At 48.8% G+C, this 16648-nt stretch overlaps 1 protein-coding gene across 1 annotated transcript; it reads left to right on the top strand.

Moving 5' to 3' along the window:
* Positions 1-936: 936 nt before the first annotated feature.
* Positions 937-14933, top strand: SLC7A14 (solute carrier family 7 member 14; the record flags this gene model as incomplete). Its single annotated transcript, XM_080349970.1, has 7 exons — positions 937-1240; positions 5949-6185; positions 7137-7354; positions 9289-9435; positions 10518-10726; positions 11274-12151; positions 14611-14933. The coding sequence occupies 7 exons, from the start codon at positions 937-939 to the stop codon at positions 14931-14933; spliced, it is 2316 nt and encodes a 771-aa protein (XP_080206096.1).
* Positions 14934-16648: the final 1715 nt, after the last annotated feature.

Raw genomic sequence — 16648 nt, forward strand, 5'->3', positions numbered from 1 at the left:
TAACTACACAGAAGACAAACCCCAGAGCTTGTTGCAGTTACTCCAGGGAGGGGGAAAAAAAAATCCTAAAAGAGTATTTAAATAACTACAAAACTGAAATGATAAATTGAATGAAGAAACCACACCAAGGACTCTTTTTAACTGCGCGATTCATTGTGACCCTGACAAGCAGCACCCTTTAAAACTTTCCACTCTAGAGTTCACCAGGGTAATGGTAACATACAGAAAAGAAAAAACAACCAGAGTAATCAGAGCTGCAATGCAAGAATCGACCTCTATAGCATGAAATAAATCACCTGTCCCTGCAGGGGCTACTTTGTGGTGATCATTTTTTGCAATGCAGGTGGAGCACAGCAATGTCCTGCAGAAGGTCCCATGTGGGCAGGAATGGCGATGGTGCCTGACACATGGTGCCCACAGGAGCATCCCCACTCCCAGGACATCCTACAGTGCTGTCCAGCTTGGGGTCAGGCTTGGTCCCCACCAGCACCTCATGGTTCTACAAAGCCATTGTTGCTTTTAGCAGCAATTAAGCCACATAATGAGCACTTGGAGAGTATCAGGTTCCCGCTGCTTATGGAGCTGTATTAATAACTAAAACCATACAAAGATAAAGGGGGGCAGAGCATCTCCATTGTACAAAGCAACTGGGATGGAGAAAGGAGATTTCTCCAGAGCAGCAGCCCTGGCGAAAGCGAAGCTCCCCTCAGCCCCCAGGGCTCTCCCAGTGCTGGAGCTCAGCCAGAAACCAGCTCAGGGGCCCCTTTTGGTTCCTCCATGTGGAGCACGTCCCTCTTTCATTGCTGTTTCAGTTGAAAACTGTGTTCCTCTCTCTTGCAGACGGGTCACCAGTGCAGGAGGGAGATGCAGCCACAGCCCTGAGCAGGTGCTGCCGAAACCATCTGTGACCCACCTCCGTGGAGCCCAGCACCAGCCATGAGTGGCTTCTTCTCGCGCCTGGACCCTCGGCGGGTGCCATGGGGGGCCACAGGCCATGCCCTGCGCACCCGCGTCCTGCGCACCAAGCCGGTGGAGTCGATGCTGGAGGGCACAGGGACCACCACCGCCCAGGGCTCCAGGCTGGCCAAGGTCCTCACCACCCTTGACCTCATCTCCCTCGGTGTTGGGAGCTGTGTGGGCACTGGCATGTACGTGGTGTCTGGCCTGGTGGCCAAGGAGATGGCAGGGCCCGGGGTCATCGTTTCCTTCATCATTGCCGCTGTGGCCTCCATCTTGTCAGGTGAGTTGTGCGAGTGGGTTTTTGAGTAACGTGACATGTCATGCATCCTCTGGCTCCATTTATGCGTGGACAGCTGGTAGGATCCGTGCTCAAGAGCATAAGCTACAAGGAAGTAGCGACTTCCCCATAGACTGAAAAACCATTTTCCACTGGCCTTACCCAGCTCATGGAGTGCACTGTCTCTCATTGCCCAAACTTCAGACAAAACCTTGTACTGGGAGCCAGCAGCCCAAGCGTAATTACCCTGATGAGCTGCTGATGGCTTCCCCAAGGATGGAGCCTGTGGTCAATATGTTTTGAAACATTTGAGAGTTTTGCAGCATGTATCCCAGGCAGAGAACGTGGCCAAGCCACAGCACTGGAGCAAGAGCATAACATGGCTTGTGGGAAACTCTGTTTCAACAGAAAGGGAGTTGGTGGCTTGGGTAGCACCAGGCCTGGCTTTTTTTATTCTGGACATGGCTAACAGTTAGAAAATTCTTCAATTAGTTTTGGCGTTGATTTTATTAGCTTCTGTTTGCACAGGATGACTCTCTGAATTTCCAAAGAAAAAACCCAACAAACAAATGTATGGAGAGAGAGGAATTATATATTTGAGTGAAGAGCTGGTGAATTCCGCCTCCTCTGTAGGAACCCAGCTGAGCATATGGCTCGAGCTGCGGTTTCCACATGAAGCCAGTACTGCTGGCATTTGTCCTTTCCAGATCAGTGCTAACACGATGATGTGATGTTCCCTTTCTCCCGCTCAGAGGACTTTGCACGCTGTGTCAGTCTGGTATCCAGCTTTTATCCGCAGGTTGAATAAGGAAATTCGAGTAAATGGCAAAGGGCTTTGATAGAAGATGGGAACAGCAAACACAGCAAAATGACCCACCTCAGCTTTTCAAGTCTCTTGATTTTTGTAGCAGGAGGTGGAAGCACATCATGCTCCGTCCCTGGGGGTTGTGGTGCGGCTCCATGGAGACCCCACCGGAGTCTGTGTGAGTTTGAACCTCCTATGCTCCTGCACTCCAGAGGCACAACCCTGGCAGAGCCCGAGGAGGAGTGTCACGCTGTCCCCAAAGCCACGCCAGGGCAAGATCGCAGCGATGCTGGCTGGGGACCACCACACCAACAGTCCTGTCTCTCTGTTCCCCGGTTAGACCCCAGTGACAGGGCAGCTCAGACACATCTATCACTGGTTCAGTCCAGAACAAGAGCTGAGACCACGCAATGAAATCCAATGCTCATTTGAGATTCCAACACAACAAATGAATGAAACCACTCATTTTTCAACCAGGGCAGTAGATAAGATCAGCGTCTTTATCCCTTCCCACCACCTGCTTTCTCTCCTCTGCGAGGGTTTCACTGACCATGAGGGAAATCAAGAGCAAACAGAACCGGGGTGGATCTCATCTTAAAAAAAACACACTGTCCTCCAAAAGGGGCTTTTTCACCCCAAATGCGAGCCCTGCCCTGCAGCGGGGAGCTCCTCTCGCCTACAGGAGCCCACGCCGCTTCCCGCTCAGCTTTCATCTCCGCTTGCTTTTATAGCCCTGGGAAAGTGTTTTGGGAAGGATGTGGTGTTTTGATAGTCTCCTTGACCGCTTCCTCACTTCATCATTGACGCTGCTGTTGTTTATAACAGCAACACGTTTTTGGCAAGTAAAACCGAGCGAGGGTTTGGGAGCTGGATGGGCTATGGGGCTCACGGGGGAAGCGATTTCAGCTCTCGTATCACAGTCACTCCCAGAGCACTAGGTACTGAGCTCATGTAAGTGTGCACAGACAGATTTTAAAGAGTTTCTCACGGTTTTAAGGCCAGATGGGACCACCAGATCACCTGCTTTCTCTTGATGTATTGAAGATCTTAGAGTCAGATCCCACTGCCTGCAAACTGAGTCCAGGAGGGGTTTGAGTAAAAAAAGCCCATTCCAGAAAGCCGTCAGCTCCCCTGACAAGCAGTCACAGGGAAGCCCTGCCAGGCAAGTCCCACTGGTGGGAAACCACTCTGCACTGTTTAGCCTGGTTTCAGGTAGAGGTTTTTCCAGTTTCATCTACCTGAAAAAATTCTAGTTATGCTTTTTCCTGAGTTTAAGCAACATGTGCCCCATGAGGGTACTTACAGAGATAGTATAATCAATTAAACTGATAAATTAAATGAAATCGATCTCTCTCATTTTCTCACTAGAATGCCTTCTATTCAGGTCTCAATCAGAAATATTTGTCCAACTTCCCTCCACAAAGCCTCCAGCCCTGGGGACAGCTCAGGCTCTCTCCATCAACTGTGACCACCGGGATTCTCCACCCTCACCCCCGTTTCTAACCAAAACCACTTCTTGTCAAAAATCAGCAGTTTGTATCTTACCCAACACCATTACCCTCTCCACAGCCTTTTCCACGAGCTGTTGCTTGTCCCTTTAGTAATCTCCTTTCTTAAAGTACTACAGCCTTGTTGATCGCATCTTACAAACTCCTCACTGTGAGCTCAGGCCAGGTCCTCCCCCACGGTGGTTACCAGTGTGGGATAGTTTGCTCTGCCACACAACCCCACAAGCTTGGGTGCCACACTGTGCAAGAAAAGAGACTTTCTCTCCCATGGGAACTGCTCTGCAACTCCAACAACCCTCTCTGGGAATTTCAGACACTGAGCCACACAATTTTGGAGCACATCATGATGCTCTTACCTGGTACTGCAGACTCAGCAGCAGCCAAGAGACACAGTGGAGCAGGGGAGAGCTGAGCATGTGCCTCAGGTGCTGTTGCCCTGGAGGACAAGAGCCGGGATAAGGGGCTCCAGCTGCAGCTCATCATGAGCTGCTTGAGTGGTCCTGGAGAAATGGGAGTCCTTTTTTTCAGGAAGCTTTATTTATGGAGTTGCCTTTTATATATCTGCACACAGTGATCATGAAACACACTGGATATGCTCAGTGGCTTGCTGAAAATGGGATTTTGCCCTATACCTGCCTCAATACATAAGCTGTTCTTCTTTAACAAAGGATAGTCCCTCTGGATTTCTTGTGTGGAAACATGAATTAATTGGTGTTACCTCCAGCACTGCTGAAAGGCACCTCCCCAAAGGCTTGTTTCACCTGAAACATCACTCCCATAGTGCCAGTGCCCTATAGAATGTCTCACGGTGCCTCTGTGTCCTCGTGCCAGGTGTCACCTCTTACCCCCAAACAAGATAACCAGAGAGTGGAGAGGTCAATTACTTCTGAAAAATGGGGGCTTGTAGATGGGATCTAGGAAGGGACAATGTCATGGACCAAACTGCTCAGCTGTGTTTGTGTCCTTCGGAATAATGTCAATAACACTATAATTACACCAGCAGAATGACTGTCACACCAATTACACAGTGTAGCTGATATTCAAGGAAAAGAAATGGTCTTCTGTAAAAAAACTACCCTCCCAAACAGCCACTGTGTTGGTTTGTTTTCTGCAGAAACTTGCAAACACTCTTGACTGGTGGAAAAAAATAAAACTGTCTTCAAATTCAAGGAATTGTGTCAGGGAGTGGGTGCACTCCCAGAGCTGGGCTGGCTGTGCAGGGCCAAAGAGAAAGCTGCATCCCTCTGGGTGCCAGGGGATGAGATGCCAGATAGCCAGGACTGCCAAGGAATAACTGAGCAACACAGTTTTATTTAGCAGTTGAATAATAATAATAATAATAATACACTGCTGATGCAGCAGAGATTAGTGAGATAAAATCTGCATCCTAATAAATTATATATTGTCTTCCTTTTTAAGCAGAGAGGGAAGGTGGTGTGAACCCCATTTCTGATGTAGAACCTGCAGCACCTCTAAGTGGTTTGATTAATGTCACCCAACATGGGCAGTGGCAATCAGGGACTGATGGCAGATCTTGCATCTTATGTCCGCTGGACTGGATACTGCATACTATTATAAAACCAGTTTGTTTTCTTAATATATGCTGATACCTAATGCAGATATCCACAACATGTTGCAATACATGGTGAAAGATTACTCTTCTATTTTGGAATCCTAATAGAGTAATTGAAAACTCAAGCATTTTATACACATTAATATCCTTGCTTTGCTGTTATCATTCTGTATCAATAACAATCCTCTTTAAGCTTTATCATGTCATTGGCTAAAAGTAGAGCTGCCTTCAAGAAAGATTATATGATTTTTAAGGCCATCAAAGAGAGAAACTAGATACTTGTCCCCATCAGAGCACCTGTTTTATAAATCATTCAGGCCTGTAGTTATCTGTGAGTGTCTTTCCTTTGCTGAGTGCATGCATTTTTCATCATCTTTAAATAATGACTCTGTAGGGCTAGATGATTGGGATGTCTTGCAGCTCCTGAGGTTGGGCCTGCTTTACAGAAATCAAGTTTTGAAGAGTCCCATTGAAAAGCATGGCCAGCAACGTGCACACATGTTAAACAGTGAATGGAATACCAAAATCTTCCAATACCAAGAAAAGAAGTAGCACCTAATTCAGCTTATGGGTTCAATAAATCTGCAATGTGTCGGGGTCAGGTTTTTATGGAAAAGTATCCTGACGTAGTAAGTACACAAGGAGTTTAGAAATTATTAAGGTCCACTGAAATCTTCTCCTGAAGAGCTGATGCTTCCGGGCTCCCCCTGATGCTGCCTACAGCCCTGGACACCTTCTGTCACCTCCAGGCAGGTGGGACAGAGACAGTTTTGCTTTTTCCTTTTCCAAGCACATTTTCCTTATGTTGCTTCATATTTTAAACAGGCGTTTGCTATGCTGAGTTTGGTGTGCGGGTCCCCAAGACCACGGGCTCTGCCTACACCTACAGCTATGTGACAGTGGGGGAGTTTGTGGCATTCTTCATCGGCTGGAACCTCATCCTGGAGTACCTGATCGGCACGGCCGCAGGCGCCAGCGCCCTCAGCAGCATGTTCGACTCGCTGGCCAACCACACCATCAGCCGCTGGATGATCAACAGCGTCGGGACATTGAATGGGCTAGGTGCGTCACACTGTGTGTAGCTACCTGTATTCATTAAGGCCTGGAAAGTAATTGGAAGCTTGTCAAAAGTCAGACAAGGATATTAGGCTTCATTCATTATTCAAATTTCTTCATGGGAGGGGTTGTCAGGCATTGGAACAGGCTGCCCAGGGAAGTGGTGGAGTCACCATCCCTGGCGGTGTTTAAAAGACACATAGATGAGGTTCTTAAGGACATGGTTTAGTGCCAGTGTTTGTTTCATGGTTGGACCTGATGCTCTTGAGGGTCTTTTCCAACCAAAACATTTCTATGATTCTATGATAATTTACAATCCATCTGCCTCTGGTATTTTGCCTTTGCAGTTTTTTCCCATATTGGATTCAGGATGTGTGGGATACACCCATAGTTTGAGTTCCTTTGGGATGAGCTGGCACTTGGCAGAATAAGCACATGGAAAAATTAGTGGAATGTCAGAGGCTAATGACAGTGCACGAGCACTTCAACCAGTGCAAGCACTTTGCTTGGTCCCATTAAGAGTCTTTTTAGAGAGTACAAGCCAGTGCCTGCCATGCTGCTGTGTAGAAACTCATGACCAGCAGTTCCAGCAACAGGCCATGGTTCCTACCAGTGAGTAAAACAGCTAGCTATCCTGTACCTGTGTCATGAAAACTTAATGTTTGAGTTTTAATTAGTAGTTAGCCGATATATTTTGTGCAAACTGGGACCTGATCATTTGTTTGCTGCCCTCCCAAAACTCCTAACAGTGTCTTGAGGGATCAGGATTTACCACCTTAATAAAACAGTGTTAGCTAGCAGAGGCAGGGGCATCTGGAGACCACCTTTGCAATGAGGTCAAGGAGTTTTGCAAAGCCTCAGGGTCTGAAAAGCATTTCTAAAAGCTCCCGTAGAGTTTCTGTAGATACTGTCCACAGCTATGGATGAAGAGTTACACACCTCTTTTCTCTTACCTAGGGAAAGGAGAGGAGTCCTACCCTGACCTTCTTGCTCTAGTCATTGCTGTCATTGTCACCATCATTGTAGCCATGGGGGTGAAGAACTCGGTGGGGCTGAACAACGTGCTCAACGTCATTAACCTGGCAGTCTGGATCTTCATCATGATTGCTGGTCTCTTCTACGTCAAAGGTGACAACTGGGCTGAAGGGCAATTCCTGCCGTTTGGATGGCCGGGGGTAAGTCCTGGGTACACAGACGGACATGCAGCACCTAAGCAGTGCCACCACCTGCCACACACTCAGCTTTGCTCTGATATATGCACCCCACTTCCACTGCCCTCCCCAAATCTCAACCCTGCCAAACCCACCTGCATCTTGTCCAGGGACCTCCAGCTTCCACCACTGCAGCCTTGGATCCAGACCTCATCACTCCTCCAAACCCAAAGGGTACGGCAATGCTTTGTCCATGTCTCCTGCCACCTTCTAGAATAAACTCAGAACTTTTCCAAAACATCCTCCTGGAGAACCAAACTCCACATGAAAATGTATGTCAGGAAATGCCACTAATTGCCCAGCAATGGAGCAAGATGTGGTGGCCATCCAAGACAGGGCACTCAGGAGGAGCTGGCTCAGCCTCTGCCGAGGGGGAAATACTTATGTTGGTGGGTTCTCAACAACAATGTTCTCAAGCATTTGTTTTGAGCACTTCAGAATGCCACCTGCCAGTACTTACTTTATGGATGTTCCCTCAAAGCTTACTAAGAATTTGGACATATTTGGCTTTTTTAGCTTGCTTGCACTGGTTTTTATCCAAGGATGAACAGAGACTGAAAATATCTCTGCTGGCCTAAACCCAAGATAATTTCTCAGATTTACACTGCTCGACTCCATCAGGGTTTTGTACAGAAAAAATAAGCGAGAAAGAAAAGTAAACTAAAATTCTTGATTACTGAAAGGTTCCCAAACTGCCATACAATCCCTGCACCTCCCTTCAGTAACTCAGTACCTCTCTGCCAGAGAACAACACTGAGGAGAAGAGCACTGAGGCCCATTTGAAAGCAGAGATCATATTAACCTTTAAATTGTGCTTGGCTTTTTAAGCCACACAATAGAGATGAAAAAGACCAAACAGAAAATAGCTGGTTTGCTCTAGTTCAACCCACCAAATACCTCTTGGCAAAAATATATAGTTTTAAAAGATACATATCCAAAGCACATCAAAATCAATAGAGCCTTCCCATCGTTTTCAGCTGGTTGGTTGTCTCCCAAATTGTTTTTAAAAGGAACTAGGAAATCCACCATAGCACAAGCATGAGATCCCCAGGAGCATAGGGTGTACTTTAAAAAGGCAATTACAGGTAGTCACCTGAAATGAGTGAATTTTACTGCCTGTTCCATCACTAGACAGTTGAGATGACAGAGATGTGATGGACATGTGGTACCCAGCCAGCTAGCTAGATGTATGGAGAGTTTTACAACTGCAGATCAGCTTACTCCTTACACCCACACAGTCTTTACCCTGCTTCAGTGTTTCTTCCATGTAAATGTCCTTGCAAATATTTTATATTTTTAAAAAATCACATTAAAAGTAACTAAACAGTATAAATAATTCCTCATCCAAGTGCTTCAATGTGTGCTCCCAACCTGTCTGCAGCTTCCAAGCAAAACAGAGCTTGTTTGGAGAGCGGTGCATCTGACTGTTGCTGCTCCCTCCTGCTTCTTCCACTAGCGGATCTTGCTGCCACATGAGACATCTTGCTAAGATGGAATGTGTAAACATGCTCCAAATCCCTACTAATAGAAACAGATTTGGGGTGGATTATTGTGAAAGAAAACCTGAAATTAGTTAATTGTCTCCTCTATTGCTACTGGGATCTCCCAGCAGATTCGGGCAGGTCTGTGGTACATCATGGGTGAGCTGCAGATGCCTTCAGTGACTTGGGCCACACATTGAAATCTTTTCCGCAGACCAGATCACTGGGTTACAGGAGCTCCCAGGGTCAGTCCCCAGATGGGAAGACCCAGCTTAACATCTGTACCTCCTGATCTGCCCCCCTCACCCCTTAACTCAGACTGAACAGAACTGGGCTCCTTCATCTTCCCTCAGTTCCCTCTCCCTGGATGAGTGCCAGCCTTCCTCCTGTCACTCAGATGCTTGATCCTCCATGCAGGTGCTCAAAGGGGCCGCAACGTGTTTCTATGCCTTCATCGGCTTCGACATCATCGCTACCACAGGAGAAGAGGCGAAGAGTCCCAACACCTCCATCCCGTATGCCATCACGGCCTCACTCGTCACATGCTTGACAGCATATGTGTCTGTAAGTACCAGCTATGTGTAAATGTACATAAATTTATATATATGTATATGTATTTTTTTAAAAATACATATATAGCATGCCCCTTCTGGGAATCTGTGTGGCTTCCCTCCCCATGAGCTGGGGTGCCAATCTGACCCTCCGACAAGGGCCCTTTCTTTGGTGGGAACTGAGACATCAGCTGTGCTTCCATGTGACTGCAGTGTCCTGCTGAGGCTCCCCTCGGCTCCAGCTGGGTTTGTCCCCAGGCTCCTGTCACCCTGCCAAGATCCCTCTGCTGGCTGCAGGGAGATGGTGGCAGCATTTTTTTTTCCCCATGCCTCATCCTCATCTGCAGCTGGTTTTGCATCCAGAAGTGCAGCAAAGCTGAAGGAGCAGCAGCATTGCAGCAACATTTGTCCATGTTTTTGAGGGAGATGTGGAAGAGAGATGTGGAAGAGGGTCCAAGTGGAGGAGTAGGATGGGCAGAGATGGCCATGAGAGAGATGTGGCAGCAGCAATGTCCAGCTGCTCTGCACCCCAGTAAATGCATGTTCGTACTTAGGGATTTTCTCTCTAAAAGAGAAAAAATATTTTTCTGATCTTTTCAGTGAAAGTCAGCCACTGCCTCTCCTGCAGTATGGTGGGCTTCCCTCAAAGCCAATTTGTCCTTGGCTCAAATAAGACCAGAGTGTTCCCAAGTGATGCCATCTTGGGTTTGGGGTTGTCCTATGGGGGTGCATGACTCCAGCAGCACTGTGTCTGCACAGGAATACGGCAGATGTGAGTGTTACTAACCCCACCGAGACCCACCAGCCTCCTGCATTAGCACTGCAGCGAGGTTCAAGGTGTCACGTTCTTCCCTTCAGATGGCAGAAACCGAGGCCCTGCAGTCCCCTGGATTAACCACCCCACAGCAAAGCACACACAGGCCTTACCTCTAGAATTTACATCTCCTCCACAGGAGACATCTGGGTACAAATGCAATCAGACTTGAAATTTTTTAGCTTTCCACCCTTTAGAAGCAGCCCTCACACCCTGTGAGTCCCCAGTGGCACCCAGAGCTGCTGCTGACATCTGTGCCCTGTTCCTCTCGCCTCCCCCAGGTGAGCATCATCCTCACCCTGATGGTGCCATATGATGCCATCGACACGGAGTCCCCACTGATGGAAATGTTTGTGGTCCACGGCTTCTACGCAGCCAAGTTCATCGTTGCCATCGGGTCTGTGGCCGGCCTGACCGTCAGCTTGCTGGGCTCCCTCTTCCCGATGCCGAGGGTCATTTACGCCATGGCTGGTGACGGGCTGCTCTTCAGGTCAGTCATGCCCATGATGGCATTTATTTTTGTTCTATTGGGACCTGGATGGGAAAGTGCTGGCTGGGACGGAGTCTGTCCTGCACCCAGAGAGCCCTGTGCCATCGCTGCAGGAAGCAGTGAGCACACATAGAATTGGTGCTTGCAGAACAGGGTAACACCAAAGCAAAATCCTGGGGAAAAAGAATCGGGAGAGATCTATGTAAAGGTTTCCCATTTGGTGACGGTACCTCGAGATTCAGCTGATGGGAGGCTGAGCATTTAATTCAAGAGTTACTTGTGAAAGAAAGAAGTTCATGCATAAAATTTTGGCACTTAATTGCAAGAGTCCTAGTGCCCATTTCAGATTGCACAGAACTGGTTAGACCTAGATCTAACTCCAGATCCAGACTCAGCAGTATTTCCAGTCTCTGGCTGTCTGGAGGTCCAAAAGGAGCAAAAGGGTTCACAGCTCTGAGCCTGACCCCTCCAGCTGGGTCAGGGTTATTGCAACAGGGAACTGCTACAATCTGCTGTTTTAACTTCCTGCAACTGTTTTGCACTCCAGATTTTTGTCCCACGTCAGTTCTTACACGGAAACTCCCGTAGTGGCTTGTATCGTCTCCGGATTCCTTGCAGCGTTGCTCTCCTTGCTGGTCAGCCTGCGGGACCTGATAGAAATGATGTCCATCGGCACACTGCTCGCCTACACACTGGTCTCCGTCTGCGTCCTGCTCCTCCGATACCAGCCTGAGAGCGACATCGATGGCTTTGTCAAATTCCTCTCTGAGGAGCACACCAAGAAGAAGGAGGGCATCCTGGCTGACTGCGAGAAGGAAGCTTGCTCCCCAGCGAGTGAAGGAGAAGAGTTTGCTGGCCCACCAACCAACACGTGTGGAGCAAAAAATCTGCCATCACTGGGGGATAATGAGATGCTAATTGGGAAATCTGATAAATCTACCTACAACGTGAATCACCCCAATTACGGCACAGTTGACATGACCTCAGGGATAGAGGCAGATGAGTCTGAGAACATCTACCTCATCAAGCTGAAGAAGTTGATTGGCCCTCGCTACTACACAATGCGGATCCACCTCGGACTGCCGGGGAAAATGGACCGACCCACGGCGGCCACCGGCCACACAGTCACCACCTGTGTGCTCCTGCTCTTCGTCCTGATGTTCATCTTCTGCTCCTTCATCATTTTTGGGGCAGACTACATCTATGAGCAGAGCTGGTGGGCTGTCCTCCTCGTCGTGCTGATGGTCCTGCTCATCGTTGTGCTGGTGTTTGTGATCTTGCAGCAGCCAGAAAACCCCAAGAAGCTGCCCTACATGGCGCCTTGCCTGCCATTCGTTCCTGCCTTTGCTATGCTGGTGAACATCTATCTCATGCTGAAGCTCTCCACAGTCACATGGATCCGATTTGCTGTCTGGTGTTTTGTGGGTGAGTCCCAGGGTCATTTATTTTAAATTTTTTAACTGATACTCTTCTGAAAGGATGTTAATAATAACTTCCCTAATTAGAGTGCTTAGGCTGATGCTTCTTCAGCAGGGACATAACCCAGTGCTTTGCATTTGTCCCTTGTCATCCTGAAGTTCTTAGAAACCTTGGTCAATCAAGCCCCTGAACCACAGCTAAATTACAAATTACACCTCCAGAAAATGTCAGTTTGATGGAAGTAAACTGCTCCATGCAAAGGTGACTATTTTGATGAGTCTTTTGATACAAAGTACTTGGGTTCTGAAAACTACCTCACAGGCAGGTTTTCTACAGAAATCTGCCTGATTTCTTGCTATCTCACCCACTTGAGCTCTTCAGCAGCCCACACCAAAATCTCAGCACTGTGTTTCCAAAATCCAGAGCCACCCAACCCCAGCATCCCTGGGAGAGACAGAGCCAAGGGATCTGTGGACCGTATCTCCTTTTCTTGGTCTAAGTCCTAAACTTTGTGGCAGTGGGATCTTGGGACTCACAAGCTCTGTAGTGGGCCTTTTTTTCCCAAATTTAGGCTTCCTGACACATAGCCAGGAGCCTGTCATATCTATAGTTTCCCTTGCTTTACATTGCAACCCACCTACTCCATAAAGCCCAGAGACAAAGAGCAGATCTCATAGCTCCTGCGGAGAGCTGACAAGTCTGGACTACAGAGAACTGAAGCAACAAGACAATATCAATGCCAAGGACTGTTTACAGAGAAATAATAACCCTATGGGTAAATGTATACATTGCAGCAGCCCACAGGAGCCCCAGTTGCAGACAACAGACCCTGAGCATAGTGTCAGCACCCAAAAGGTCCATCCCTGGACAAGTATCCCACCAGCAGCCCTCCCCTTTGGGAGCAGGGTTCATGGTCTTGGCTTGAAAGGGAGAAAGTGATGGGGAAAGAGAATAAGGACTGATGCAAAGGTCACAGTCAGCTGCCACCTCCCATAAGGGCAAGAATCACCTGGAGGAGGGGTAGACAAGCACACGCCACCACACCGGGCTCACCAGCCTTTGTGCTTTTCCCAGGTGCTCCTGATGTTTGTAGATATTTTACCTTAGTTGGCAGAACCAGGAGATGACAGGATCAGACCTTGGATCTCCCTGTGGCATCTCAGAGGGTTTAGAGTAGTCACATAGTTTCAGTCTTTCAGGGGGACGTTGCTACCTCATTTTTCCTCCATTTTGCCATTCCTACTTTTGGTTTGTAATGATGATGGCAGCTATACTGAGTACAACTGAGGTCTCATAGTGAAGCTCCATCTCTAAGAGTTCTCTAACCCCAAGCTGAGCCATTGGGTAGCAGCTGCCATGTGCACCCTTTGGGCAGGAGAAGACTTGCTCAGTGCTTTGATGGACATGAAAGGCAATAAGTGAAGCTGCAGACCCGGTAAAAAAAACCTTCTACCTGGAAGCAGAGTTACTCCAAAGCATCAACTCAATCCACTGTGCTTAAGTACTTTCCCCATGGGTACATTTAACACCTGTTCAGCTGCCAGCAATGACAACAAGTCAATCAAGCCACTCCATTGAGGTGGATGGGCTCCACCAGCCCCATCCAGGGCTGCTCACCTGTTGGGGGAACCACATTCCACTTGTTTTTCTGGCAGAGATGCATGGTCCTGCTGCACAGATTCTGAATTTAACCTCATAAGCAGTCTGTGGTGTGTGGAGAAGTCTGTGTTTCTCCATGCAAATGTCTGGGGCAGGTTAATCCCAGAATCCACTGGAAATTAGATTTCCAGATACATTTGCTTCCAGGGAAAGCATTGGCACAAGAAGGTGAGATCAAGTAGGGCTAGAGGGAGAAGATGAAATGAAATTCCTGAAGGGAGAAGGACAGGATTTCAGAGCTGTTTTAATACTGAATACACTGATCCTGACAACCCTGAGGCACATGTGGCTGTCAGCACGAGCAGGAGAGAGACAGAACATAAGAAAACTCCAGAGAGAAAAGGATATCTGGGAGGGTAATGGGGTGAAGAGGGAGATTGTCAGAGCTTGACAGCCTCCACATGTCTTCTGGGAACTGCTGTCCCACCAAAGCTGCAGATGGCACCATCACATGGACAGCAGTGATCCCAGATGATGTTTAAAGCATACAGCCCTTGGGTCACAGGTGGCAGCTCAAAACCACAAACTCAATAGGTTTGAAGAGCAGATACCAACTATAAAATAAACTGGCTTAAAAAATATAGGCATATTTAGACACACCTAACTCTCATGAACTGGCACCAGCCTGGTGCTGGATGGGAGGATGCTGGTGGTGAGCTGGGCTGGATCCCAAACCCAGCCCTGATGGGGGCTTGGGGGGCAGGTGCCATTTTGGGGCATGATGTGTTTATAGCGATGTGTTAGCTGGGGTCGTGGGGTTGATGCGGGCAGCTAGGGTCCAACCCTCTCCCTCTTGCCCACCACAGGTCTGCTCATCTACTTTGGCTATGGGATGTGGAACAGCACATTGGAGATCAGTGCCCGGGAGGAGGCCCTCCACCAGAGCACCTACCAGCGCTACGACGTGGACGTCGACCCCTTCTCTGTGGATGACAGCTTCTCCTACAACACTGAGGCTGAGGGTTACCCAGGCTGGGGTCCCTCTGAGGACAAGGGCTTCTCGTACCAGCAAATGGCAGGAGCAAAGGAAAACCATCGGACGAGTAGCAGGTCGAAAAGCAAAGGCAGGCACAAACCACCGTCAGAGGCCCTCATCGCCAATGATGAGTTGGACTACTCACCTGAGTAGTGGGGCAGGCAGCAGGGTGCTGCACTGCCCAGACGATGAGGAAGGATCTCCGTGGCTCCCCTGTCCCGTCCTGTCCTCCCCAGGTCCTTCACCACCGCCCTGCTCACCTCTGGTCCTGGGGACGTGCTGTGCAATTGCCGTTGACCCCGAACCAAACACACCTGTGGCCCGTGCCGGCGCCACTGGTCGGATCCCACTCTGGTGAATTCTGGCTGATCCTCTGGCACCAGTTGATCTCTCAATACCAGCCGCACCAGCAGAAGCGGTGGACTGGGAGATGTGCCAAACTGGGAGAGCATTGAGAGGTGGAACGAGCCACATTAAGGAATGAAACAAGTTGCCCCTGGGGAATATCCACCCGATGGCTGCAGCCCCAGGATGCCACTCTTACATTTTTGGCACTGTCTTAGCATGTGTATTTTTTCCTTTGAACCACCCAGAAGTAGTATCTGAGCCAGAGGGACAGAAAGGTAGGTAGGAACGAAATGGAGATGGACAAATCCCTTTCAAGGGAGTAGCTCAGAGGTGGATCCAGGGATGTTGGTCCCATCACACAGCATTTCCATGGCCCATTTTGGTGCAAAGGCACTTGGTGCGCACAATAGTGCAACCCCTGTGTCCACCCCTACACCCCGAACCCCAGCATCCCAAATACTGCAATTCAAAATTAGTCCTTGTCTCAATCAAACCTTGAAATCTCAGTGCAGCTGAATATCCCAAATCTGCAGCTGGGAGCCTGGTCCCGTTTCTGGTCCCTGCTCATGGCTTAGTCCACCTTATGCAAATGGTCGACAAGGACCCCACACCATTTCTCTGAGCACCACCAGTCTGAGGCTGGGTGCTGTTTCCACCACGTTGTGTCTTTTACAAAAATTACCTCGTCATAATTCCCTCCCTGCAGTGGGCACGTTTCAGCACTGGCTCTGGCCTTGGTGTTTCAAGGACATGTCCATGCCCTCACAAAATATCAGCATCTGTGGGATGCCACATCTTGACAGGAGAAGACTCAGCTGCTGAAATCTCCCTCCCTGCTGCCATCTCCACCTTGTACCTTTTTCTCTGTTTCTGACCCTAGCTTGGTGGATGTTGTATGAAAAAACACCAAAATGTTGCTGATTCTATACATGTCCATATTTCAGTTTGAAACCAAATGGAACCAGTGGCTCACAGGACAGAGGTCATCGTTTGTCATGGTTAATCTCTCTGGTGTGGCCAGAGCATGGCCATGGCGATGAGCCCCCCAGCAGCACCATCAGGTTCCCCATCTCCAGCATCCCTGCAGGACTGTCAGCGGTGATGAGGTTTGGTCACAGCCACCACCTCCCCTGGCACAGACAGCAACCACACTGCTGAGTTAGTGATTAGCAGCCGGCACCCAGTAGGTCCATTTCTGGAGCCCATTACTGACCTGCTTGGTTTAAAACACTGCAATAGAGGAATATCTTTCTGAATAAATAATAGCAAGGAAGCACCCCATCAGACAGAAACACCCATCCTCCTCCTGGGCGCTGAAGGCTGCTGCTGGATCCATCCCTTGGGCTTCCCTGGAGGAGCCCAGACCAGCCCCCAGTACAAGGGGCTGCTGCTGGCATCGCAGGGGACCATTTGACATTGATGGGGCATGAGGCAGGATTTCCAACATGTGATGCTGAGAATCGTTGGTTCACTCGATGAAGCTCAGCCCCCCGAAAGACAGTGCAGAGCCTGCCTGGCAC

The sequence above is a fragment of the Nesoenas mayeri genome (assembly GCF_963082525.1).
Source record: "Nesoenas mayeri genome assembly, chromosome: 9".
NCBI classification, from domain to species: Eukaryota; Metazoa; Chordata; class Aves; order Columbiformes; family Columbidae; genus Nesoenas; species Nesoenas mayeri.